Here is a 27,833-nt window from a genome sequence, read left to right as displayed (position 1 = left end):
CTTGTCCACTGTAACCCCCACGTTCTTTTCTGCAGAACTGCTGCCTAGCCAGTCGGTCCCTAGTCTGTAGCAGTGCATGGGATTCTTCCGTCTTAAGTGCAGGACTCTGGAGGATTGGGCCAGAAGAAATCTAATGAGGTTCAACAAGGACAACAATTTGTCTAGGTCACTCTGTAGCCTCTCCCTACCTTCCAATGTATCTACCACTCCCTTTAACTTAGTGTCATCTGCAAACTTGCTGATGGTGCAATCCACCCCATCCTCCAGGTCATTAATAAAAATCCCCTGGACCGATCCTCCTTCCCGCCATTGACTGCTGGTGGACAGGCGGTTGGCAGGCAGGGATCTGGCCAACACAACCCGTCAGCACCACAGCCATCATCATATGGGCCCCTTCTGAGTGTGGGCCCTGTGCTTTGGCACCATTGTAAACCTGGTACTGATCAGGAGGTAGAAAACAGGACAATTTGCCTAGTTTTAAGAAAAAATGGGACTCCTGTGAGAGGGCCTAAGAATGGGACGTATGATCACCCTACCACAGAAGCTATTTCAGATCAGTCAAAATTAGTTGAGAAGATGGCTGTTTGCTGATCACTTCTCTTACCATTAGTAATCAGCACTGAGGAACAGGAAGTTAACACCCTGTTTAGGGGTTTTTAAGTACACTGAAGCCAGTTTCCAGGATGAGTTTTAAGATTGCTTAATTAACTTAAAAGCCCAGTGTATCGGGTGTTTAACTCTTTAAAGAGTTCCAAGAGGGGAGAGGCTTCAGCCTGGGGCATCACTTTAGCTGACTAGTCCTGAGTTTGGAAAATATAGCTTACTGAAAAGTAGAAAGGTTATTTTGGCATTTTCAAACAACTGCACAAAAGCAATAAGTCAAAGCACAAGTCCAGCTGAAGAACAAATTTAAAGCAACAAAAATGCCTACAAACAAAAGCAGGGCGCCACAACTCAAACACACATATGGATCCAAGGCTCCTGCAATGTAAAAATGCATGATTACAGAACTGTGCATACGTTTACTCAACTCCACACCATTCATTATCACATGTTTACAAACAGTAAAATTGGTAAGCTGAAAGTAATACTTAGGTGCTTCTGGCAGTGAAATTATGTAATGATTTATATAACTCCCATTTGCGTGCATGGTAGGCTTTACATCAGAAATGGACTTCAGAGAGAAAGAAGGGCTGAACTTTTTAAAATGTGATTTGTACTCTTCACTAAGGTTTCCCTATTGATGTCTCCCTTCACTAACAGGAGCACAGTGAGTTATTTAGCTCAGCTTTAAAGAAACCTTGACATCAATGTGAAATTTGGTTACTTGTTGTGCACACACCTCACTGATGACAAGCTGCACATTAATTTGATGGCCCCTTTGCCATAACTGCACTAGCAGAGCTCAACATCTTGTGGTTATTGTGAACCACAGACTAATGATTCAAATCCAGATCTTGGAATTTGGAAGATATTCATCACCCCACGCCAGTTCTAAGATAAGTCGTATTTTGGTCTAAATGCTTTGGTTTGATAGAACCTTAGTTACAAGTGCTCTTTTATGAAGCCCATTATTCTCACACCCCTGAAGTCACATATAATGTCTGTTTTGTTAGTATGTAATGAACAGCAGCAAGTACTTCAGTAAACACATTTTCAATGGAAATTGAACATTAGGCTTCAAATTAGTGATTCTAATTAGAACAGATAAACTGATCTAAGCTTGTATTATTATTTGTACTGACATTAGGTTTGTTTTGTTTTCTGGACCTCTAGAATAGAAGGGCAATTCAGCAAGTGACGGCAAACTGAAGTTCAACTAACTTGCTTGACAATATTTATTCTGCTTCCAAAAATCTCAGTATTTTTAATAACTTGCCTAAAATGGAAGTGCTATGATCTATTTTGTCTGTTCCCTTCCATGTTTAGATTAAACTCTGCTATTAAAAACGCAAATGTAAAAATTCTATTTCTTGACGGAAACAAATGAAAAATATTATAAATTATTTTCAAGGGAAATTAAGCAATTTTAGTTTTGGCAATTATTTTGCCTAGCTCCTCCTCTGGCTGACTATAAGCCTGCCAAGTTTTAAAATTGAATATGTAGGTTGTTTTATAGCAATGTTTTCATCTATGTTCATCTACTACAACATTTACAAACACCTCAATTTCAAAATTTTTTATAGTATTCTTTATCTACAATTTATAAGGTTTGAAGCACTTCTTGCAAACTCTTAAAAACCCCAGCAGATATTGTGCTAAGAATTACTTTTTAGTTTACATGATGCAAATTACAGATTCTCTGAAACAATCACATGTGAAACACAATTAGTGGAGGCATCTTTAATATGAAGAAAGTCTTTGAAGATATTTCACTGAAATGCTATTAGTAAGCCAGAAGAATTATTAAATCAGAATAATCCCAAAAAATGTGAGTATCACAAAATGGAATATTTTCTTGTGATACTCCTTACTACTAAGCAAATGCAAAGTGCCTCCCATGTTTTTAACATACCTTTTCTTTTTGTTGGATTCCTTAGATTACATTTAAACCCAGACACATGAAATCTAAGAGGCCAAACCATGTTTTTAATTTAACAACGCATATTAAGTTACTCTATGGTATGCAGAAGAAGCCTAGGGGAAAGTAATGTATATTTGGGCTACATAACTTAACTAAATAAGAAGCTGTGTGTATGGCTAGAACAGCAAACAGTCAGTATATAAAGTCCATAAGTTTTCATTTCTTCTATCTAAGGCAAATACAAAAGTAGGACTTTTTAAAGGTGGAATGCCAGACGAGGCTAAGATTATTTTTTGAAACTAACATTCTTTTAAATGTATGACAGCTCTTGTTATTCATGCACACAGTAAAAGGTTTTCTGGACATTTTCTAGGTATTTAAAAATATAGGACACACGAGCTGAATTATGTGCATTTATTTGCTACACTCATTTCTCACTATGGAGCTACTACTTATCAGTAGTAAGTGTAAATAAGTGTATCCAGAATTGACTCATATGTTCTGTTTATAAACAGAAGATTACAAATGCAATGTTTGCTTTATGTGCTGAAACTGCACAAGTCTTCAACCTAGGCGTCAACATCTGGAGAGAGGGAAAAAAACTAGAAAGTTTCAGCAGCCAATCCCCAGCATTCAAAAATCATAAGTCAGGCCCAAAATCATGAGTTTGGCTTAGAATAATGAAATTTAAAAAAATAAATGTTGGGTTTTTGTTTGTCTTCTGATTTTTGAGCCTGTAGGGAGCACGTTTTCAAGCTTCTAGGCAACCATGCAGGCTAGAGGCTCTCTTTTAAAAAGCTGAATCTAAGAAATAAACCAAATATTGTCAGACTCTCAATGAAGTGATGAGAGACGGAATTGTTTGCTATGTAGAAGATGGAAGTACTGAGAAAAACAATGGAGATGAGACATTTATTTCTCCCAATTTGATCAAGGTGAAATGTTTTAGTTACTTTTATCAGAATATGAAAAATTCCATCCAAGTATATGACAGAGGGCAGGCTGCTGCTGATTTAGGGCAGAAAGTTCAGTATCAAGACAAAGTGTAAGGACAATGTTTTTAAAAACGGTGTCAAACCATACACTTGCTAAGTTACTGCTGAACATTCAGAATATGTAAGGGAATGCATGAGATTCTAATATGCCAGGGGTGGCCAAACTGTGGCTCTTCTACATTTAAAATGTGGCTCGTGGAGCCTGTCCGGCCTCCACCCTCATTCTCGGACTACCACTTCCTCAGCAAGGGTGGGAGAAAATTTAGCAAGGCCAGTTGCCCTAACCTCTGAGACTAGCATATGTGCTAACAGTCCATCCCGACACTTGAAAAACAGCTTTCTCCCGCTACTGTAGTTAGCCCTGTAACTCAAGGGGGAGAGGTCCATTACAGAAGCTAACCCTTTGTGTGCATGCATTAGGATACAACCTTTAATTACAAGATCACATCCGATTTTTCCACAGTATCACAGCCTCCACATGCACAGATAGGATGCATAAGGGGCAAGATTTAAGGTTGTGAAGGCAACTGTAAATCTGGGATTACTTAACATCCAACTGCTTGACTTTGCAACCTAAGTCACATTCTTTTAATGTATTTTTATATGTAATATAAATACTTTGATTATACAATAGATACCTTAATAGTCATTGAAGCTCAACAAATGCACTAGAAGGGATGGGACACATTTGATGCAAAATACAAAATGGTAACCCCTGTTATAAGACAAAAAAACATGCAATAACTACATAACAGAACCGTTGTAACTCTGGTGTATACTTAGATAACTTGGTAAGGAACCTTGTTATTTTAAATCATGTTTTCTTTTAGAGACATAAGGTGGGCGAGGTAATCTCTTTTATTGGACCAACTCGGTAAGAGACAAGCTTTCGAGCTACGGAGAACTCTGAGCATCTCGAAAGCTTGTCTCTCTCATCGACTGACGTCAGTCTAATGAAAGATATTGCCTTATCCACCTTGCCTCTCTAATACCCTGGGACCAACGTAGCTACAACACCACTGAATAAATCCAGTGTGTCTGTTCAGTCCATGATTTTTAGTATGTAGCAAAGTGATGAATTTAAGCTCCCAGGCTCATCTTTGAAGACGTTGTGCAGGTTTCCTTTGAGGATGAGGACTGTGAGGTCAAATATGCAGTGACTTTTTGTGAGAAGTATTAACTCACAGGAGATGTTTTTGTTTATCTTTTTTCTGAGAGTTCATTTAGGAACATAGTGTTTGTCTCCTTTCACCCACATTCTTATTGGGGCATTTAGTTCACTGGATGAAGTTACACCACATATTGCAATAGATATGCATAGGACCCCTGGATCTTGAAAAGGAAATTGTGTGGGGTACTGATCATTGCAGTCGTGGAGATAGATCTGCAAGTTTTGCATCTGTTGTTCTGGCAGGATCAGACGCTGCTTTATGTTGGTGTGTGGTGGTCTGTAGAGAACTTGCTTCTGACGATGAGCTTGGAGTGATTGTGGTGGTTGTCTGAAGGCCAAAAGAGTGGGTTGAGGAAAGATTTCTTTGAGGATGTGGTCCCATTGAGTATGGGTTGTAATTGTCTGATGACACCCCCATATGGATTCCAATGTGGGGTGGTAGGTGACAACTAGGGGCCTGTGGTTGGAGGGAATTTTGTTTCTGTATTGAAGAGAGTTCCCTTGTGGTATTTGGGTGCCCATTCCATGATGCAATCTACTTCTCTGATGAAGTGTCCTTGTTTGGGGAAAACAGTTTTAAGTGTGTTAAGGTGTATATCCCACAGTTCCTTCTTGGAGAATCTACTGTGGCATCTGAGTGCCTGGCAGTACATAACAGATGTCGTGGTGTGTTTGGGGTGGTTGCATCTGTGAAAGCAGGTGTGGTGATCCGTCGATTTCTTGTATATAGTTGTCTGTAGGTTCCATTGATGAAGCTGACTGTGGTGTCCAGGAAGTTGATACTAGTGTGGGAATGTTCTAGAGAAAGTTTAATGGAGGGTTGTAATGGTAAAAGTTGTGGTGGAAATCTATGAAGGAGTTTAGGTCATATGTCCAGAGACTGAAAATACCATCATATATCTCAGCTATATCATCGGTTTTGTCGTGTATTTGTCCAGAAATAATTCTTCAAAGGTGGCCCATGCAGGCAAGAAGAAACCATCCTGGAACATGATTGGGCCCCAACACACTTTCAGTAGTGCTCAAACAGTTACTTTTGTAGCACAGATGCACTATGACTAGCTGATTAAAATGCTAGGCACTTACTACAGTAATGCTTTACAAATAAAAGACACGACACCTCCAAAGAAATAGTTCTAACATTCAAACTAGTGGCTTCCTGATGAGAAAGCCATTTTTACTTGATATTTTTTTAAACAATCTACAGATAAAAAAAGAACTTAAAGCAAAAATCTCCAGAGCAATCATTGAATAAATCCTTACTTCCTTGATGCTCCTGACTTCAAAGGTTGGGTTAATCCATCATTTAATGTTCAACAGGAAGCCAAATATCAATTCACAACATTTCATTTCATGTTTATCACAAGATATTTAAATTAAGTTCACGAAAACATTATCTGCAAACAGAGAGATCATTACATCAAAATGTATATTTTTTTTTACTTGAATGAATTTTCATCATTTCTAAGTAGCTTGATATATCCAAACTGTCTCAGAGTGCAAAGCCAAAGCATGCTACAGGAATGATTAATGCAGGGATATGGGCATCAGAACTACTCTGCCTTTGAATATCATTCTGAGCAAAGTGTGTGATTCTTTTTAATGTCTTCAATAATACTGTACACACTTCTTTGAAAACAGTGGAAGTGTAGTTGGACTAGTAAATACAACTAAATCAAATGTCCAGTTAATTCTATTCTGTCAAATGGGCTATGAGCATTTTTTGAGGAAAAGGGAGTGGAGGATATTGCTCCAGACTAATAGCGGTACATTAGAATTATAAAATCTCCATCTCTTGCTAAGTTTCACTGGGACATTGAACACTACAGAGTACTGGAAGGCACACGCACATTAGAGGATTGTTTCCACTTTGGTTTTTCTACAGTGCCCATCACTGTAGAATCTGGGTGCTCAACAGGTTGCTTTGATCTGCATGCTGATCTTCAAAGAGGACTACAGAGGATTCTGCTCTTTGTCCACTTCCTAGAGCCTGGTTAGGCTGAGTTAGTATAAACACTTGTTATCATGGGAAACTTTTGTAAAGAGGCCTTGCCACATGCTCAGAAAAACTCAGTCAGCCCTCAGGCACAGTCTACTCTTCTCTAATAGCTGGTTCCATCCGTTCCCCCAACGAATGGAAGATGCATCCATTAACATTGTTTTTCTTCCTTTGGCCGAAGGTAGAGAAGTTACTTTGCATGTTGCCAATTTACTAAAAGGCACCTTAATCCCCTGGATTCTACTGAGGCTATAAAGAAGTTAAATGCAAAATCAATTAATTTTGGGTGATAAACCTAATCCTTCTGTGCAAATACAAGTTATTAATTGGCTATAAAAACCTTTCCACATCCATGATTCATAGTAGTGGAAAGCCCTTGCCGCCAAGTTACAAGTTTAAATTATAACACTAGCTTGATGTTTTGAAGTCTCTATATCTTTCCTCCTGGGAATAGCAAGTAGCCAATGTCAGTATTTTATATCACAAACCAGTGTACAGTGGGAAATGTGGCATTACTGGTGAAATCCCTTCCCTGGGCAAGCACTCATTCCTGAGCCACAAAACTACTGCTACAGCATTGAGACAAATACACGGCAGCTTTGCAGCATCTGTCCAGCCTGACTGCCAGGAGATCCACTCTTTCACCATGCTGTAAAACAGGGTATACAGCCACAGCCACAGCCACCACCACCAGCTCCTATTAGGTGATCAACTTAGCCTTCTTGGGTCTTCAGCTCTTTAAGCTTTGGTCTACACTTAAAACTTAGACCAACATATCTACATTCCTCAGGGAGGGTTAAAAAATCCACACCCGCAAGAGACAGTTTATCCAACCAAAGGCCTGGTGCAGACACCAATAAGTTGACAGAGGAATTCTCCCATCGACCTACCTATCACCACTCAAGGGGGTAGATTAACAACAATGACGGAAAAACCCCTTTCATTGCCGTAGCAAGTGCCTACATTATGGTGGTACAGTGCCACAACTGTGCTGCTTTAGTATCTGTCATGTAGACAAGCCATAATGAAAATGTGGATAAACTGAGCTAATATAACTGAAGAACATGAAAAGCTCATCCATCTTGGAGCCAAGGGATATGTCAAGTCCTCGAATCAAAGTTGCTTCAATTTTATGATCTCTGACTACAAATATCCTGTTGAATCCTATTATTAGTGTGTCCCTTGCTATTTATGCTGCCTAGGAGGAAGTGGAGACTCTTGTCAGCCAGCCAGGCATGGGAATGTGTGTGTTTGACAAGTAAGACGTAGGTGAGGCTTTTGGGATCGGGGAGGGGATGCATCTCCTTCTTCCTTATGTTTGGGGATAGGAAACAGGAAAAATATGTTGACTGAGTTTCCCTGGTTCTACATCAAAATGGTATTAGAAACTTATTAGGGACCGCATGTGGATTCCTTAAGGCAAATTTTCTACACTGGATGCTGAACAAAGAACCTAACAAGCCTTTCAGCGTTTTCATTTTGGTACCTGACCATCTCTACTGCCACAAAACTTTCCATCACTCAGCTCGTTTCAGCAAGTATACTTTTCTGTTTACCAAGTTGTGTAGTAAATGTTTGTATTCATAAAATAAAATATGCACATTTAGATAAATAAGCCTTCCAATAGCACCCCTCCAAATACCTTTGATGACTCCAAATACCTTGTTGAGTTCTAAGAACTCATTCTTTTCTCTAGTGAGAAAATTAAATTAGCTGCTCATCAGATGTACCCAGGGATACTTCAAATTTAAAAACAAAATTACTCCCAATCATAGCCTCTTGCAGTCTAAACCAGTGTTTCTCAACCTTTTAAGTAGCAAGTACCCCCTAACTTCTGAAAGTTTTAATAAGTACCCCAACACTCAATTTTCCACGGGATTTTATATTTACAGACTAATGTGAGCCATATGTTGGAAGAAGGGCTGAGTATATAAGGCTGTGATATGACAGATGTCAAATCTAGTGTGGATAGCATTACCACCCCACCAGGGGTGCACAACTCAAGTATGTACCTGGGCTAAAGGTGATATTGGCCAAAGCTAGGAGGCTTTGAGTGGCATGCCAATGCTGGAGAATATAAAGTGCTGCGCCAAATTTTTTGCCATAGATTTGAAAGGAGGAAGGGGTGAGAGAGACAGGGAAGGAGGGCGAGAGAGAAAGGGAGACAGGAAAAGAGTAACTGGCAAAATCTGGGGCTATCAGTTTTCTAGGCACTGGGCTTTGAGCCAGGGAGGGCGGCTGCCACCTGGATGCTAGCCTGGGAGGTGGGCAACTGCCACTCAATCTGAGCTGAAGCAAAGGAGGCTTCCGTGCCAGCTGGGACCCGGGTATGTGGGGAGGCAGCTGCTGCCCATCTTCAAGCCAGGGCGCTGGAGACTCTCCCTTGGCTCAAAGCCAGGGCGCAGATGGCTGCCGCCAGCTGCAAGCCCAGCTCGCGAGACACAGGAGGCTGCCACCAGGCTCCCACCTGGGAGCTGGGACCCGGTGGGAAGCAGGAAGCTGCTGCCCGCCTCCCCCAGAAGCTAGCGGCTGACGCCTGCCTCCCAGCTTGGACTGGGCAGGAAGTGGGGTGCTGCTGCCTGCCTACCCCAGAAGCTGGCAGCTACCCCCATCTCCCAGCTAGGAGCTGTGACTGGGCAGGAAGCAGGGGGCTGCCGCCCAGTTTCCCCAGAAGTCAGCACCTGCCCCTCGCCTCCCCTTCACTCTGTTTTTCCCCGGCTATCCCCTGCCTGTGTCTCGCGTAGCCCTGGTTGAGTCCCACAGGTTGAGAAACTATGGTCTAAATTACTCCAAATGGCAATCAGCAGACAGCGTCTTTAGGACATGACTCACGTGGAATTCACTGCAGTGCGAATTTCAGCTGTGCCTTTATAACAAAAATGTTAGTACTTTTTTCAATACAACAGTTCCGTAATTAACCTTATGATCCCAAAAGGTTAAATCACCTTGTCTATTTTTAACATTAGTACAGTGTTTTTGTAATAGTGACAGACTGGGTATATTTTGTTTGCTAACATAACAAAATGCACTGACTTTGTTTAACTGGATTTGAAAAGGAAAAGAAACGAAAGTATATTCCTGTCATCTTGGTATTAACTTAATCACCATCAACTCCTCAAGTCCCTCAAGAGCTGTCAAATGTTTACTTTTTCTGCTGATGAAGACTTTGCAAGGCAGTAAAATCAGCTCACAATACCTTCCAGTTAGGCCCCAAAGGTCCTCTCTTGGTCTTCACTGACTGAAACAAGACTGGGTCCTCATCAGCTTTATAGTCCTGAAAAGAGAAAAAAGCTAGACAGTCAGAAGAAAAGCTCATACATCACCAAGAGTGCAAAGCAACACTTTAAAACTACCAAACTGAATTTTCATAGAAAGGTAGGGATGGAAGGGACCTCGAAAGTCATCAAGTCCAGCCCCATGCACTGTGGGAGAATCAAGTAAACCTAGCTCATCCCTGATAGGTGTTTGTCCAACATGTTTTTAAAAACTTCCAATGATGGGGATTTCACAACCTTTGTTGGAAGCCTATTCCAGAGCTTCACTACCCTTAGAGTTAGAAAGTTTTTTCTAATATCTAACCTAAATCTCCCTTCCAGCAGATTAAGCTCATTACTTCTTGTACTACCTTCAGTGGACATGGACAACAATTGATCACCATCCTTTTTATAACAGCTCTTAACATATTTGAAGCCTTATCAGGACCCTCCCCCTCCCCGGTCTTCTTTTTTCAAAGCTAAATATGCATAGTTTTTTTTAGCTTTCCCTCTTAGGTCAGATTTTTTAAACCCTGTATCATTTTTATAGCTCTCCTCTGGACTATCGTCAATTTGTCCACATCTTTCCTAAAGTGTGGCACTGAGAATTGGACATAGTACTCCAGGTGAGACTTCACCAGTGTCAAATAGAGCAGGACAATAACCTCGCATGTCTTTTGTACGATACTCGTATTAATATACCCCAGAATAGTATTAGCCTTTTTCAAAGCTTCATCACATTGCTGACTCATAGTCCATTTGTGTTCCACTACAACCGCCATATCCTTTGCAACATTACCACTACCAAGCCAGTTATTCCCCATTTTGTAGTTGTGCAGTGTGTGTAGTTGGACTTAAGATAGAAGATACACAAGATCGTATCAAATGGAGAAGGACCATAATGAACCTTTTTGGCGACCCTGCTTAGTGCAGGAAAAGCTGTAAGAAGAAGAAGTTGTGCATTTGATATTGCCTTCTTAAGTGAAGTACTTTACACTTGTCTTTACTGAATTTTATTTTGTTGAATTCAGACCAATGCTTCAATTTGTCAAGGTCGTTTTGCATTCTAATCCTATCCTCCAAAGTGCTTGCAACTCCTCCTATGTTAGTGTCAGCCACAAATGTTATAAGCATGTTCTCCACTCCATTATCCGAAATTAATGAAAATAACGACTAATACCAAACACAGGACTAAGTCCTGCAGGACCCCACTAGATACACTAGTTTAGCAGCAAACCTTTGAGAACTACTCTAGGAGCATGTTCTTTCAAACAGTTGTGCATCCACTTTATAGTTATTTCATCTAGACCACATTTCCCTAGTTTGCTTATGAGATTATCATGTCGGACTGTATCAAAAGCATTCCTAAAATCAAGATCTCATCTCCTGCTTCCCTACTATCCAGTAGGCCAGTACCCTGTCAAACAAGGAAATTACATTGGTTTGGAATAATTTGTTTTTGACAAATCCATGCTAGGTATTCCTTATAACCCTATTATCCTCTAGACCAGCGGCTCTCAACCGGTGGTACTTCGAAGAAGGCTGGGTGGTATGCGAGCCGTACAGCGCCGCTGAATCCGCCGCTGGAAGTGCCCACCCACCCCCGCGAAACCCTGCCGCCAAAAAGGGGCAAACAGTGGAAGGGTTTCAGCAGAGGGCATTGTTTCCCCCATGTAACCCGCGCGCCGCCAAAAGTCCCTCCCCGCCGCGAAACCCCGCCGCCAAAAGTCCCCTCCCCTTTTTTTCCCCCGAGTGGTACTCAGGGAAAAAAAGGTTGAGAACCGCTGCTCTAGACATTTAGAAACTGATTTAATAATTTGAACCAGTATCTTTCTGATGTTCAGCTAACTTATCTAAAATTCCCAAGGGTCCTATTTGTTCCCCTTTTTGAAGACAAATACTAGGTTTGCCCTCATCCAGTCTTCTGGGATCTCACCTGTCCTTCATGATTTCTCAAAGATAATTGCTAACAGTTCTGAGATGGCATCCACTAGTTCTTTATGTACCCTAGGAATAATTTCATCAGGCCCTGCTGACTTGAATACAACTTACTTATCTAAATGTTCTTCACCCTGTTCTTTCGCTATTTTGGCCTGCATTTGCCTTTGTTGTTAATATTTGAGTATCTGGTCACCATTAATCTTTTTAGTGAAGACTGAAGCAAAATAGGCATTAAACACTTCAGCTTTTTTAATGTACCAGTAATTAACTTCCCCGGTAAGTAGAGGTCCTATACTTCCCTTTGTCTTTCTCTTGCTCCCAATTTATTTAAAGAACCTCTTATTGTCCCTTGCTAAGTGTAACTCATTTTGTGCAGTTGCCTTTCTGACTTTTCCCCCTACATTCTTGCACTATTCTTTTCCCTCCTCCTTGGCAATTTGCCTGTTTATTTTTTTGAAGGATTCCTTTTTGATTTTCAGATCATTAAAGAGCTCCCGATGAAACCATATTGGCCTCTTACTATTCTTCCTATCTTTCCTCCGCATCCTTTTGTGGCAGTCTGGAACAAGGTTTTGTTTTCACTTGTATTTGATACCCCCCAAGCTACTTCGCCACTGCCTGCAGACAAAGGTTTTATTGTTACTTTATTTACATATTGTTACATTATTTACATAGCCATACAACTCAGGAGCCCCTTTCTGAAGCAGACACCCTTATATTAAGATAGACATTGTCCCTGGCCCACAGAGTTTACAATCTGAATATATGTGCTGTTTTATTGTAATTATTATGTAATTATCAACTTTCCCCATCAATCCCTCAATCTAGTAATCACAATTGGCTGATTTTTTTTTGTAGAGGTTATGGCAGAAAGTAAGTATATAAATTTGAGAGGGGAGGGGCAGATATCCAGTGCCAGGCCACTTACACTATCCTAAGATTGTAAACGGCTTTGAACAGTTCATTTTAAGAAAGAGCACAGTACATTTTCCCACCATCTTACAAAATTTAATATAGAAAAATGCCAAGTAACTAGACTAATGCCAACCAAGATCAAAAGGTGCCAAATGTTTATAAGCTATAATTTACTTTAGGCATCTCTATAGCCCTCATCTTTTTAGTATCCACGCAAGATATTAATTAGGAAGTTAAGACTCAGGAGTGAAACTATAGGGATAGAAGCCATCGACAAGAAAATGCCTGAGTGAGAAAAGAAAAACATACTGAGTTGAAGTAGTATCTGGAGAAAACAAGTCTGAAGAGACTATTAGGTTTATGCAAAGTGGGAGGATACAAACACGCCTGCAGTGCTAAGCAGTTTTGGGTGTCAATTACAGGAAAGGTACTAGCGGTCAACTACTGAAGATACATTCTGAGACAAGAAAAACCTTATAGATGCATCCCTAATGCAAGGGCAGGGAAGCAAGAAAAGCACAAGACTCCATGACGCTCAGTATTAGCAACCTTGCCATGAAAATCTCATTTATCTTCAAACAGATTTGGCAAGCCAGAACTGACCAGTCAAATATGTCAGATTGACTGCCTATTATTTGACCAGAGTCAAATATTGCAGCAAAAATTTCTTGAGGTAGGTGGCAGCCTGCTTTTTTGATTGCCTCATGGTGCCATCTGTTAGCAAGCCTACTTGTATATCTTGGTCACTCACTTTACTACATACACTTTACACATACTACACTACTACAATGCCACCTGTTGGGAAAAAGGTGAACTAAGGCCTGGTCTACACTAGAGAGTTTTGTCGACAAAACAATCCTGGTGTACACACTGCAATGACCCTTTTATCAATAAAACTGCCCTGTTTTGTTGACAAAATAAAACCACCTCAATGAGAGGTGTAGTTTTTTGCGACAACGTTTTAGCGACATATTTAGCAACAAAGTGTCAGTGTAGACACTGCTGTATGTTTTTGTCACAGTAATTGACCTCCGGAAATATCCCACAATGCCAATCCTGACAACTCTGGACATCCGTTTGCACTCTGCTGCTTGGCAGCCACCTGCCCCTCCCTCCGGATAGTCATGGGAAGTTTTGAAATTTTTATTCCACTTCCTGCTTGGTCAGTGTGGAGAGCTTGCATCTCATCTTCCCAACTGACCATGGCAGCTCAACGCAGCAAACGCTCTCCCGCTTGGAGCATACCGGAATTGCTGGACCTGACCAGCATTTGGGGGGAGTCTGCTGTGCAGTCCCAGCTCCGCTCTAGCCGAAGGAACTTTGATACCTATGGCCAGATTTCTCATGCCATGACGGAGAAGGGCTATGAGCGGGACACGCTGTAGAGTGCCCAAGAGATTAGCCTAGAAGAACCTAAACTGTTGGAGTTGGATTTAAACACATCCACCACAGTGCTCATAAATATGTGGTGCTGTTATTAGTTATCCATCATCGCTGCTTTTAATTCCAAATTTCATCCACAAAAGGTGATGATCATGTGGTTTTGCCTGACCAGGAAAGTAAGACAAGCCACTGCGTGTGCTATTTCAAAAGAGGCAGCAAAGATTCACTGTAAAAGAATGCTGTGCAGATTAGCATAGAACATGCAAAATTGTTATCAGCCTGGAAAGTGGAAGTCTCAAATTCACTTCAAACTCAGCACCTAAAACAAAGTTACTTGTTCAGACCCTACTTTTAAAAAATGTTGTGTAAATAATCACTACCTATATAGTGAAACGTGACTTCAGCAACCATCCAAAGGACTAGCAAAAGTTGTATGAACAAAAGAGATGGATCTATCAACAGATCAACACTAACTGAAGATATTTTTAAGAAGTTCTTGAGTGGGGTTGGCCTACTGGAGGTCATGCTTAGGGTAGGTTTCATCCAGGTGTATAATGGTTAAAGTATATTACCAATACTATCATTAGTAATTGCCAGTGATACCACTTATAATCCTCATTTTGAGAGCTTTAGCACTGAAGTAGGAATTGCTCACAATGGAAATATGATATATGCTTGAGACTACCATAGATGATTCTTCTTCCTCACTGGAGAATTCATACGAGGAGACACTGCCAGGTTGTTGCCTTTTTGTAGAAAAAGTTGCTTTAAAAGTTAAATAGAAATGTTTTCATGACTGCATTTTAATACTGCAGTAAGACCATGTGACAGGGTACACCAGCCCATCCTGCCAGAGGGGGAGCCCTCAGCTTCCTCGGGGGCCAGAAAGGCCCCTCCCTGTCACACTCCCTGGCAGGAAGCAGGGATTAAAAGCCTAGCAGAGGCCTCAGAACGGGGCGGGACAATAGAGGAGAGAGACACACCCCCAGAGCCTGCCAGGACTGCAGTGCTGCTCTGCAGTGATCCTTGGTGAGCCCCGCCACTCCCAGAGGGGCTTTAGGACTGCTGTGTGGCTCAGCACAGCTGAGCACTGTGCCCCGCCATGCCCAGCAGCGTTTCAGGACTGCTTTGCTGGCCTGCACAGCTGCTTGTTGAGCCTGGGCACGCCCAGAAGGGCTCCAGGACTGTGTTACTGCCCAGCACGACACATCAGGGCCTGCATGGGATGGGAGTGGTACCACAACACCCCTCTTTCGGGGGAGCCCCAATCACGTCTGTCACAGACCAAAAGAGGGGATGAAAGATGACTAAAACCACAAATTACTGAAGAACACTAGGAAGCAATGACCTAACACTAAGAAAAGAAATGTTAGGTTTACATCTTTCTAGCAGCCAGGACAACAAGATTGTGGAAGATAATTAGACTAGACTAGAGCTCAGGCAATGCAGATTTTGTAGTAGTCTACTACATATTTCTTGCAACAGATAACTGGAAGTCCCAGAAGGTGCGGTCCAACCAACTGATACCCATGGAAATTCAGCTATTGTTTCATGCAGTTACTTTGTTCCCCCAAGACTTTTCACTCCTGATACATCTAAACACAGCACATATTAACAAAATAAACTGGAGAAGCTGCTTTGAAGGTATTCTGGGCCACTGAGTACATACACATTTTTTTAAAAATGCATGTATATGTATTCAACTAACAGACTGCAACATTTCCTTGTCCACAGGTGTACTCAATATGCACTTCAAAAACTGCCTAAATACTTCTTTATCCAGAGACTAGGACAGCTCAAAAACAATCTGTTTTCATCTGTCTAATCAATACGTTTTATAACCTTTCATGAAGGGTATTTTCCACTTCACCTGTCTCACTCGTGAACAAAAAATGACACAAGAAAGTTTGAAAAATATTAAAGGCCAAAAAACCATTAACCAAACAATTCTACAAAAGTGCTTCCATTGGCATTAACTTCAGTCAGAGTGCTTTATCCACTACACTGACATGCTAAGGAAGGAGCATAAGCACTGTATGTTTGCATTCAAAAGCAGCATCAGCTAAACACATATCCATATATTCAACCTTGAGACTGAGTTACTATGATGACAACCTCAGTATTTCTGATACAGTAGTAAAATATTAACTTTTTAATTTAATACGGACGTATATGCTCATTTGTGATTTTACTGGAATACAGCAGTGAACGTTTTTACAGTTGCCCCATCTATAAGCATATCACACAGTGAGCAAGTATATTCCTTCATGTATGATAGTTTCAGCACATAGTATGCAACCTTGACTCCCAATTACAGCTGCAAATGAGCAATAGCATGGAACGAGACAGTGCCCTGGCTGTGTTAATATTCTGTCTCCTTTAGGATCCCTCAGGGGAAAGGGAGCATCGAAAGTAAAGAAGCCCTTGGCTCATGGTTTATTGTGCTTGCCACCAGCTGTAGACTTCTCATCTCATTAGTTATTTTTGAATACTGGAGGTGAAGACAGCTGTAGCCTACTTGAATCTCAAGCTCCTGGGTATTTTGAAAGGCTGAATTTGGTGTGCACTTTCTGCAATCCCTTGGAAAGAACAAATGCAAATTGGCTTTGCAACAGAAGCATATTTAAAATGAGTTTCCAGGTACATTAACAGTACAGAAATGTTCTTATTCTCCAAGTTATTTTGTACATTTCATAACTGTTTGTAATAGTTGTATTTAAACTGCTCATGCAGCAGGTTGGCCAGGTGACAGAGAAGTAGGAGCTTAATAAATAAAATTATATTAAGGTTGAATAGAATTTATCCAAGAAATATTTTGCACCAAACTACTACTTATTAAACTATGTAAGAACACTAGCATATTCAGTTTAGTGATATACTAAATGAAATGTTTCTAAAATTAAAGTTGATCTATACTGTCATATAAAAACTATTCATTCTTGAAAAATGGGAGTACAACAGAAAATGAATGACTAAATGCAGGTGCACATATCCTAGTTCTTGTAAATAAGAACCTTCTTTGTGTTTGGAAATAGCCTGGAATCTCCTTGGATAGTGGTGACCTAATGGGCTACAAAAGTGTACTGCACACATTGAATGAACAAGGGCACAGGTCACTTATTTCCTGTGCCTACAAGTGCCACCACCAGATGCTCCAGTTGCATTAGCATCTACTCTGAAGTGTGCAGATGACTCACAACCCTGGCTGGAAGAATAGCACTGCTACAGCATTAGACTTAACAGGAACATTATAAAATATGTTTTGATATCTATTCACTTGTCAGTATGATTCCTGGAAAAGTGAGTGTGATCATATTAAAAAGCCTAATCCTATGACCTGTAATCCATGGTTAGAGAAGAGGTTATAACAGCATTTTTAGAGAAACCAGCAAATGCACAGAACAACTGAGACAACCACAGGAAGCCCAAACAAACATGGCTAACACTGGAAATAACTGAATGTTCAGAATCTGGGCCAGAAGTTCTTGCTAGATATGCCATCCTCCTTCTGGATATCTCTGGAAACTACTGACAGAACTGGAGATATTATTTATTTGCGTAAATATTATTGCAGTCAGGGCTCAGAACTCCAATGTGCTAGAACTGTGAAAACACTTATCAAAAGGATAAGTTCCTCTGCCAAAGAGCTTATAGATTACAATTTACTACACTAGGTGACCAAATACAAAGCAAATGAAGGAGGAGGAAGGTTTATGGAAGATAGATCCTGTCAAACTAACTTGATATCTTCTTTTGATGAGATTACAAATTTGGTTAATGAAGCTGTTGATGTAATGCAGTGATTCTCAATCAGGGGTACGTGTAACCCTCGGGGCATACAGAGGTCTTCCGGGGGTATGTTAACTCATCTAGATCACTGTTTCTCAACCTGGGGGTCGTAAGCATCGGGGGGAGGGGGGGGGGTTGCAAGTGCAGGGCTGGCATTAGGGGGCGGCAAGCAGGGCAGCTGCCTGGGGCCCCACGAAGCTAAGTTACATGCTTCAGCCCTAGGCGGCAGTGCTTGGGCTTCAGATTTTGGTTTCTGTAAGGTGTCTGATTTGGTACAGCACGACATCCTGATTAAAAACTAATATGTAAAATTAACATGCACACACTAAATACATTAAAAGCTAGCTAACTGACAGTTCTCAAAATATAACTCTGAAGAGGGGATTGCCATTCAGTGGGCATGTTTCTAGTGGGGTCCTGAAAGAATTAGTTCTTGGTCCTACACTAGTTAACATTTTTATCAATTAACAGGAAGAAAACAAAATCATCACTGATAAAGTTTGCAGATGACAAAATAATTGGGGGAGTGCTAAATAACGAGGACAGGTCACAGATTCAGAGACATCTAGATCACTTGATAAACAATATGCATTTTTAACATGGCTAAAGGTAAAGATACACATCTAGGAACAAATAATGCAAGCCATACTCACAGGAAGGGAGACTCTCCTGGGAAGTAGTAACTGAAAAAAAATTTGGAGGTTGTGGTGGATAATCAGCTGAACATGAGCTCCCACTATGATGCAGTGGCCAAAAGAGCTAATGCAATCCCCTGTAATGCATAACAGGGGAATCTCGAGTAGGAGGATAGAGGTTGTTTTACCTCTACATTAGGCACTGGTGTGACCGCTGCTGGAATACTGTGTCCAGTTCTGGTGCCCACAATTCAAGAAGGATGTTGATAAACTGGAGAGGGTTCAGAGAAGAGCCAGGAGAATGATTAGAGGATCAGAAAACCTGCCTTCTAGTGATTTAGCTCCTTGAGTGTATCTATTCAGCTGAATAGAGAGAAGGTTAAAGGGTGACTTGATTACAGTCTATTAGTATCTACTTGGGGAACCAATATTTAATAATGGACTCTTCCACTGCCAGAGAAAGGTGTAACACAATCTAATGGCTGGAAGTTGAAGCTAGACAAATTCAGACTGGAAATAAGGCATAAATTCTTAACAGTGAGAGTAATTAATCATTGGAACAGTTTACCAAGAGTTGTGGTGGATTCTCCATCAATGACAATTTTTAAACCAAGATTAGATGCTTTTCTAAAAGATCTGCTCTAGGAATTATTTGGGGGCAAGTTCTGTATAACACAGGCCATAAGAGCTCAGACTGAATGATCATAATGGTTCCTTCTGACCTTCAAATCTAGGAAGTTGGAGGATGAGGTAGGAGGAAAACTAGCAAGTGGCCACCCACCTAGTAAAATAATTCAAGTCAGATAGACACTAAACTTATAAGTAGCAAATCAGTTACCAATTCAAGTTAAATTTATAGACTCATCAACTATACCAAATTATTATAGGCTAATTATCAGGAAACTTGTGACAGTCAATCTTCATCAGCACGGTGAACCCTCTGAAACTTTTAGGGTTTTTTAAAAATCTTCAGGAAGAATCAGCTGAGAATTTTAAAAGTTCAGATTTGTGCATTTATTGACTTTAGAAGACAAGCTTTTTTTTTTTTTTTTTTTTTTTTGGAGAAACTTGACTGCTCATTATTATGTTTTTAACTGTCAGTTTCAACTATCAACATAAAATATGAATGTTGCAGCAGAACAATTTGCAAAAGGCCTTATCCCATTACACAAATGGGCAGAGATTGTTATTATAGTACACTGGTAACACAAAGTGTCTCATATGGGCCTCAGTTAGACAATTTACAGCCAGCAAGCCATCTCCTTCTGTTCATAGGAAAGAACTCCCCAAGCACAGCACTGGTCTGCCTCCTGCAGTAGTTTTACACTCTATTTCAGCCACCCTATCCCTAGTACCTACTTCTATCTCTTATTTCCAGAGAAAAAGCAGGGGCATTGCTCATGTGCACATGGCTCTGAAGATGCATCTGTATGGTTAGAATTGAGGACTATTCTAGGACCATAAGCCATGGAGACATGTAGGCATCTTCCAGTATCATAACCAGACCCATCCTACTTAGAGCCCATTGCCACAGAGATACAGCTAGAGCAGCACTATGTAGGCAGTCACTCTAGCCATCGCTATGGCCATGGGTTGTTTGGGGAGCAGGGTGTATTCAATATGAAAACCCACTGGAGAAGGGAGGCAGGCAGGCAGAGGACACTCAGGTAAGAAAAGGGAAGCCAGAGACAATGAGAAGGGAGCCAGAGAGGCAGAAGGGGGGGACTTCAAGGGGACACAGCTACAGAAAGGGGACATGGGGAATCTTTGGGGAGAGTGTGTGAACTTATGTAAATGAGGTAATGCATATCAAAATGGAAATTATAATGAGACCTAATTTGCATAAAGTCTCCGCATTGCTGGACCTGTAGCTTTATCATGTATGCTGGACCCTAAGAAATCAAACTTCTGAGTCAGCACCCTGCCCAACTAACTGGACTGACTCTCAGGGTTTGTTGGTCTGAATGTTTAATGTAAAGCAGCATCTATTTCAAAGCTTATCAGCAATGAGGACTGTAAGTCCCTTTCTATACTTCAACCACAACCATAATTTCACTTTGTAGTGTAGCTCCCATCTCCTACATACTGTTCTCTCTACACTGCAGCTAAGACCCCATCTAGTTTTGCTTAGCAGTTAGCATTCAATCAAATGGCTCTGCCATTTACCTAACCATTTCCAGCAGAGTTATGCCATTATTTTATTTCACTCTGTTGTCCTTCCTTCCCCAAATTCTTAAGGGAGCAGTGGCAGTTTTGTACCTCACCTTCCCAGATGTCAATTAAAAAATATCCCACTCAGGCCACTGCAGTCTTTAAAAATATCTATTAAGTTAAGGGATTTTTAATTAGCAAAAAAAATAGAGTGCTAGGTAGCCATTGGGGAAAGTTTTTCTAGAGAAGAAAAAAAGTTTAAATCTGACACCTGGTAAGTAAGAATTGCCATTGTGTGAAGTTATACATAGGCAATATTTATATTGTTAAATGCTTTTTTTCTCTTTTGAGTTTTTAAAGTGAGTATTGAGTAACCCTCTTCAATTTGAATCAAGATCAAAAATAATTTCTTGCAGGCTGCTGTTAGTCTAAATTGGTCTATAAAATTTATGAGTTAAATTGCATCTCTGAAAAACCTCTTCTGAGAGATTATTAAAAACATTCCTACTAATACATTTAAAAGCAATCTGCTCATCTCGAAAATAAAAGCTACAGGAAACGAATTGGGTGGAGAAAGGATATAGAATGATGACAGTATTTCACATTTAATCAAGTAAATGTTTAACTTCCTCATCCAGCTAAAGCATAAGCTAGTCTAACAAATGGTATTTCAGTTTGATCTGCAGTAACTATGAATATGCAAATATATCTAATATTAAAAATTTGATTTCTGAACAGTTGTATCCAAGCTCAGACTTCATCCTTCTGTTGTAACATTAACATCTTTTCATTAGCAATAAACCAGCCTTTGAAGACTCAAGAAAACAGCACTGGCTTTCTTTTGTTCATTCTACCCAGGCAAGTCCTGAAGGACTATAACTAAGTCATAAAGTTAGTGCATAGAAAATGCACCTTTCTGAAATATTTCTTTTTCCTAATAGATCTCACATTGTGGGAGTTTTTCCCCAATTACAAGAACAGGATACAACTCTTGATGCAGTTTAGGGTGACCAGATATCCTGATTTCATAGGGACAATCCTGATATTCGGGGTTTTGTCTTATATAGGTGCCTATTACCACCCCCACCCCATCCCGATTTTTCACACTTGCTATCTGGTCACCCTAATGCAGTTCATATCATTCCCCAATCAGCTGGGGGCTTACCACCCCTAGTTATGCTAAAGAATATTATTTTGCTAAGTGAATGGACAACACCACAGCAGCAGCAGTTGTGTTGATAAATGCAAATTAATGCACATTGGAAGAAATAATCTGAACTATTTATATACCTTACTGAGTTCTAAACTAACAATTCAGAGGAAAAACCTAGTTGACTTTGTGGATAGTTCAGTGAAGATCTTTGCTCAATGTGGACAAAAAAAGCAAACAAAATGTTAGCATACATAATGGAATGGAGTACACTGAAAGCATGTAATAAATTAATGGCACACGTTTATCTGGAATGGTACATGCTAGTCACTATCCCTAGGAAAAGACAGCAGAATTAGAGGGATTCAGAGACGATGATGAACCTGATGAGTGGCCTGGAAGAATGCCTATATTAAAAGAGTTTGAAGAGATTTACATTAGAAGATGGACAAATAAGAGACATAAGGATGTCCAAATAATGAATGGTACAGAGAAGGTAGTTTGGGCACTGCTATTCACCCTTTCCATAATACAAAGGGAAGGGCTCATTCAGTGACATTGAAAGGAAGCAAGTTCAAAACCGAGAAAAAAGTTTTTCCTCCATGGAGTAGGATTTAAACTAGCCAAGAATATCTCCAGTACAAGGCTGGAAAAGAAACAGTGAACCTGAGATCTGCTAGTTGGAAGGAAAGGAATGGATAACTAGAGACAAAAAATGTTCTCCCTCTAAAGCGCTCTAAGTTTTCTGACAGATTGCTAAACGTTGAGTTCAGACACTGAAAAAGCCACTTACTGAAAATAAGCATCTAATGAAAGTTTTCGTAATGCAACAGCTCCAGGTGCTCAAACTAAAGAACAAAAGATATTTTTTTTATTATTTATATTTAAAAACAGCTCCAGGTGCTCAAACTAAAGAACAAAATATATTTATTTTATTATTTATATTTAAAAAGACTAATTGAAAATATTTAAATCAAAGTTCACAACCCACAGTAGCACAGGTAAGTGCAAGTAGCACATGCTAGACTCCCGGAGTACGTACCTCTGAGGTCGGGTGGGTTTGAACAACCTGAACTCTGCCTACTTGTGAATATACATTATAACAGTCTTTACATAACCTCAGTGTCCTACACACAGTTCTCTAACCTTAGATACACACGTAGCATCTTCTATTAAGTACACTAAATGCTAGCGACTCCATGAAAGCCACATATGCTTGTATAAAATGTCAGTGAATAAGGCAAGGGCTTACTCTATGCTCACCATAAAATATCTGCAGTGACTGAGACAGGGCACCTCTGCATCTCTTCAGCAAGACTGCAGGAAAAGTTGTAGACCATTATACTTGAGAAATTGTATGAGATCATGCAAACAGATATCGTAATGCATACTAAGGACTTGTCTACACAGGAAGTCATGGGTAAGTTTGTGTGAATTTACAGTGCAACAGCTATTCCACACTACCTCCCATGTAGAAGTTCTGACCTGTACTAAGAATGCCTGTTTATGGATTAGATTAAATTAATGCAGTTCGGAAGCTGATTAAACTACACAAGGGCGTTCAGTGCAGAATCAGTGTTGACAGAGGGAGCTAGTGAGGACCAGTTATTCAGAAATAGCTATTCCAGGTTCCTCTCTTCCCCCCGCATGTAAACAAGTCCTAAGGGGCAGAGTCATAGCTGCATGTGCAACCTTAGCATTTCAGCACTTCTGCATACCTAAACATGCAGCTTTGTTATTTCTATCGACAGAATTTATATTCTATTTTATTTTCTGAAATTATTTGGCCAGACACCCCTAGTACACGCTATTCTACAAAATGATGTTTGGCCCTCTCCTAGCACTATGCAGATGAAAAGAGAGCAAAAGGAAAGTCCTACCTGCTCCCGCTCTTGGGCAGGAGGGGAAAGACCTCAATATGAGTAGAGACAGAAAATATTGCAAATAAAGACTAAAATAAGTAAAATCTGGTATTTAAGCAAAATTACCATAAATCATCCATTTTAAATGTTTTCTGGGACAAGAAAGAGACTAACTTGTGCAAAGATGCTTAACCCAAGTCTTGTTAAGAGTAGAAGGAAAAAGTGAGACTATCTAAATTAAAACCTCTCAATGCACAAGACAGAATTGTAGGCACTCTTCTCAGACACTGGCCTTCCTCCCAGGGCTGAGGGAAGGAGCCTGGACTAGAGCCAGATCACAAACAAACAAAAGCTCTTTTCAGAGTTTAAGGAAAATATCTATACAGGCACAGCATAATACCCAACAGCAGCAAGTCCTTCTTAGGAAGTGAAACAGGCAACTGTTGAACAAACAGTACAGCTACAAAAATGGAAAGCTCCTCGAAAGCTGAAGAGAGACAGGCAAAAAAAATTATAATATAAAAGGACAACAGTATGTGGGGATTCAAAGGCTGTTTCAAAGGATAGTATTTCAAATGCTGAAGGTGCCTCATTTGCAATAATGCAAAACTACCCATATAATCAGCTCTTCCACAAAGCACCAAAGTTGAGAAAGAGAACTATTTTTTAAAGATACTCCAGCCTTTACTCACAGCAGTTAATTACAGCAATAAGTACACCAAATCCTGAACCAAGATGATTTGGTCTTTGCAATTCTTTTCAGAGTGGCAGAGACATGCTCCACAGAGAAATGACTCTAAAACTTGGGCCACTGGCAATGCCTACAGAGACCAAGGAAGTAGAAGATAACAGCACTACAGAGATGGTACGGCTTGCGTCACCATAACTGCTAGGAGCTATAATTGAGCAAATATACCAGTTCAGCTTTCAAAGCACTGTAGCATCTGAGAGGTGTGTGTAAAAAGGGCAGTTACACAAGGAAGAAAATTCTATCCCTGGGCATAGCTTAAGCTTGTTTTATGTGGTACCATTCATATTTTTGCCCGTTTCTCAAGAAAACCTCCTGAACATGAACTGATGCAGCTTTGAGTGTACAGGTGGACAGAATCTCAGAGTTCTCATCTCAATCTTGTGTTAAATTTTACCTTTAAGCTTTAGAGTTAAGTGTCATCATTGTCAGTCAGCAGACACGTCATGCTACACTAGCTTTGTGGGCAGAGCTGGAATACCAGTACTTTCCAGTCTGACTTGCTGATATAGCACTGCAAATACACATATCTAACTGCACAGTAACTGGTCAGAGCCAAGAATATTCTTACAGGTATGCTGCCTACCCACTCACCATGGTGCTTGAAGGAGCTACAGCTATACACAAGCGTCCACCAGTACACAAGCAGGAAGAGTGTGTGCCTGGCATCTTGGAGGAGGTGTTTTGGAAAGGCTCGCTGAAGCAATAAAAACGCTGAGATTAAGCAAAAATTACCATGATTCATCTTTTCATTTGGATCTCTTCTGGAAGAATTCTGCAGTCATAACTCTGTCTCCTGCTCTCATTAAGTTTCACATTTGAAGTAACAGAGCAGTTTTACAATGTAAATGTACAAGCAAGATAAATAGTACAAGCAGTCCAGAAAAGATGTTGAAAGCTGATGTTGAAAGCTTCATGGAAGAGATAGTCTTTTAGAAGCATTTTAAATGAGTTGACACATTGGGAAATGTGGGAGGAAAGGTTACTCCAGACAAACAGGGCAACTTGGAAGAAGGCATGAGATAGGGATGAATGAAGGAGACAAAAATGGGATGAGGAGGAGAAGTGGGAGGAACTAATCAGACCCAAGCCCCATGGTTTAATCAGCTACATGGAATGACAAAAGGACATGTAATCTTGTACCACAGGGTAGATAGCCTAAGCTCTCTGGTGCGGAACTGAGAAGGGGCGACCAAATCATGGAAGTTGCATTAAAGCTGTTCAGTTTTCAAAACCAATACCTGATGTCAACATCATAGGATATATAACAATCCTTCCTATAGGCAGGCTGAAATTTGAGAAAATTACACTATGCAGTACACAGGAGACAAGGTAAATGTGGCATTTGACATCAAGTAGAGGGCTGAAACAAAGTCAGCCCTTTATTCCAAACTAACCTATTAACAATGCTTTGTAGGTTCCATGACGCCCTGCTGCTGGCTACTGATCACTGACACACCGTAGGATGGATTATTTGGGGACATCACAGCTCCCAAAATCTCTTCTAGAGCAATGGACTCAGAATACAGGGGCTCAGGTCAATGGTGGTTAAACAAATATTGTTAAAAAGAGCAAGCACTTGAAAACATCTTTAAAATAAAACACTCTTCAAAACCAACGTGTTCTAGAGTGACAGCACTTCAGGGAGCTAGGCAGCTGGGCTTCATGGGACTGGTGAAGAAACATCTGCACATTAAAGAATTAGCTCATTTTCTCAAACTTCTGCAGTTCACTCTGTCTGCACTGGGAAAGTCTTGGCACTGAGTCCTTCATCTACCCATGCCTGGTGGGAAAAGGAGGGATCCATAAAACAAAGTCTGGATATGGAGCCAGTCTGGGACACTAGGATTCTCACTCGCCCCTTCATTCAGACACGTTATCTATACCCCTCTACAAATCATTGGGTGGGCTCTGATTGTTTTTGTAATTATAGTCTGAACTTTTGAGAGCCAGAGAAGAAGTTCCCAAGTCACTTCCAACAACAGGTGTTATGTCAACTAAGCTTCTGGCCTAACAAAATGGATTTTTTTAGCTCCACAGCATGCCATGAATAGAGTTCTCAGAGCAGATTTCCATTCTACCTTCAGAAGCAACAAGTATTCATTCTCATGCGGGAATATTTTAAAAGTCCACTTAACAACTCTAACAAAAGTTTATTTCTCATATTTTAGCTACATATTCGATGAGAAAAGCAGAACAAGGGATGATACCACATGCTCCATAGAAATTCTGTCACTCTAGGTATTTATGCACCACTGCTAGAAAGTTTTCTGATCTGTATTAAATGATATTACTAAAAACCAGATGCTGTTCCAGAAAGAAAATAGGCATCAGATATGGTCTGGAACAAGGCAGATGTAATCTCGTTGGTGCACAGAAATAGCTACAAACCTAATTTCAATTTCATTGTTTTCACTGTGCTCATTTTCCTTCTGATTACTTCCAAAAATGTAACCTCTTCTGATGTTAATTGTATGTATTCTTCTGCTTATCCTTTAAAGATTCATCCTCTCTTGGGAGGTGACTTTTGTATACAAATCACAGAAGTTACTTAGACAAAGTGCTGGAGATGATTAAGAGAGGCCAGGTTTAAATGTATATCTTAAGAGAATACCAGATGTCTGCTGAATCATTTGTATACATTTTTCCATGGGTGTGGGTTAGCATATGTATGCCATTGGAATTCTTAAGGAATTTACTATTTTTATATTACATGGTTATAGTTTAGATTATTGTTTGAAACTAAAGGAACTGCCACGCAAAAAAGGTTTGGCCAAAGTTTACTCACTCAGTATAGAAGACAAAATTTTCTGTTTAATGATTTTAGATAAACTGCTAGAAAATTTACAAATTTAACAACCTTATTTTTGACAAATTTGTGAATTGATAGGAAAATCTATATAACTTTCCTCAGACAGGAGAGTGGCAAGTCCTCTCCCCAATGTACCAGTAAGATGTTACACAAAAAAGAAAGGAAGCATGCTTATGCTTTCCCCAGCCTCAACAAAAGCAAAACTAACTTAAAAGGAAATATACGCCAAGCAGTATAAAGCATTCCACAGACTACACAAAGGAACCAGGCAAAGAATACCTCCGAAATCAAAGAATAAAAAGGCAACAACTATGGGGAGTGGAGTTCTGAGCAGAGATATTTAGCTACCTCGCCTTCTCAGTCTTCAACACAAAATGAATTGACAATACTTTAGCTAAGCACAGTACGGCCCATGCTCTGATGGTGCATAAAGGGCATCTAGTAAACAGCAGCACTTAAACTAAGATGATCCCTCAGAGTGTAAAGATTTAAGTACTCACCTCC

General features: G+C 40.2%; 1 protein-coding gene across 1 annotated transcript in view; it reads right to left on the bottom strand.

Moving 5' to 3' along the window:
• PITPNB (phosphatidylinositol transfer protein beta) overlaps window positions 1–27,833 on the bottom strand; it is a 70,988-nt gene that overhangs the window by 21,711 nt on the left and 21,444 nt on the right. The window contains exon 8 of the mRNA XM_067539401.1: window positions 9,886–9,963. Coding sequence (XP_067395502.1) covers window positions 9,886–9,963 — 78 coding nt within the window. The remainder of the gene's footprint in view (window positions 1–9,885; window positions 9,964–27,833) is intronic.

This window comes from Emydura macquarii, unplaced genomic scaffold, assembly GCF_026122565.2.
Source record: "Emydura macquarii macquarii isolate MOO-44397 ecotype Brisbane River unplaced genomic scaffold, CSIRO-AGI_Emac_v2 contig_554, whole genome shotgun sequence".
NCBI classification, from domain to species: domain Eukaryota; kingdom Metazoa; phylum Chordata; order Testudines; family Chelidae; genus Emydura; species Emydura macquarii.
The sequence above is the reverse complement of the archived record's forward strand: the minus strand, read 5'-3'. Positions and strand labels throughout refer to the sequence as shown.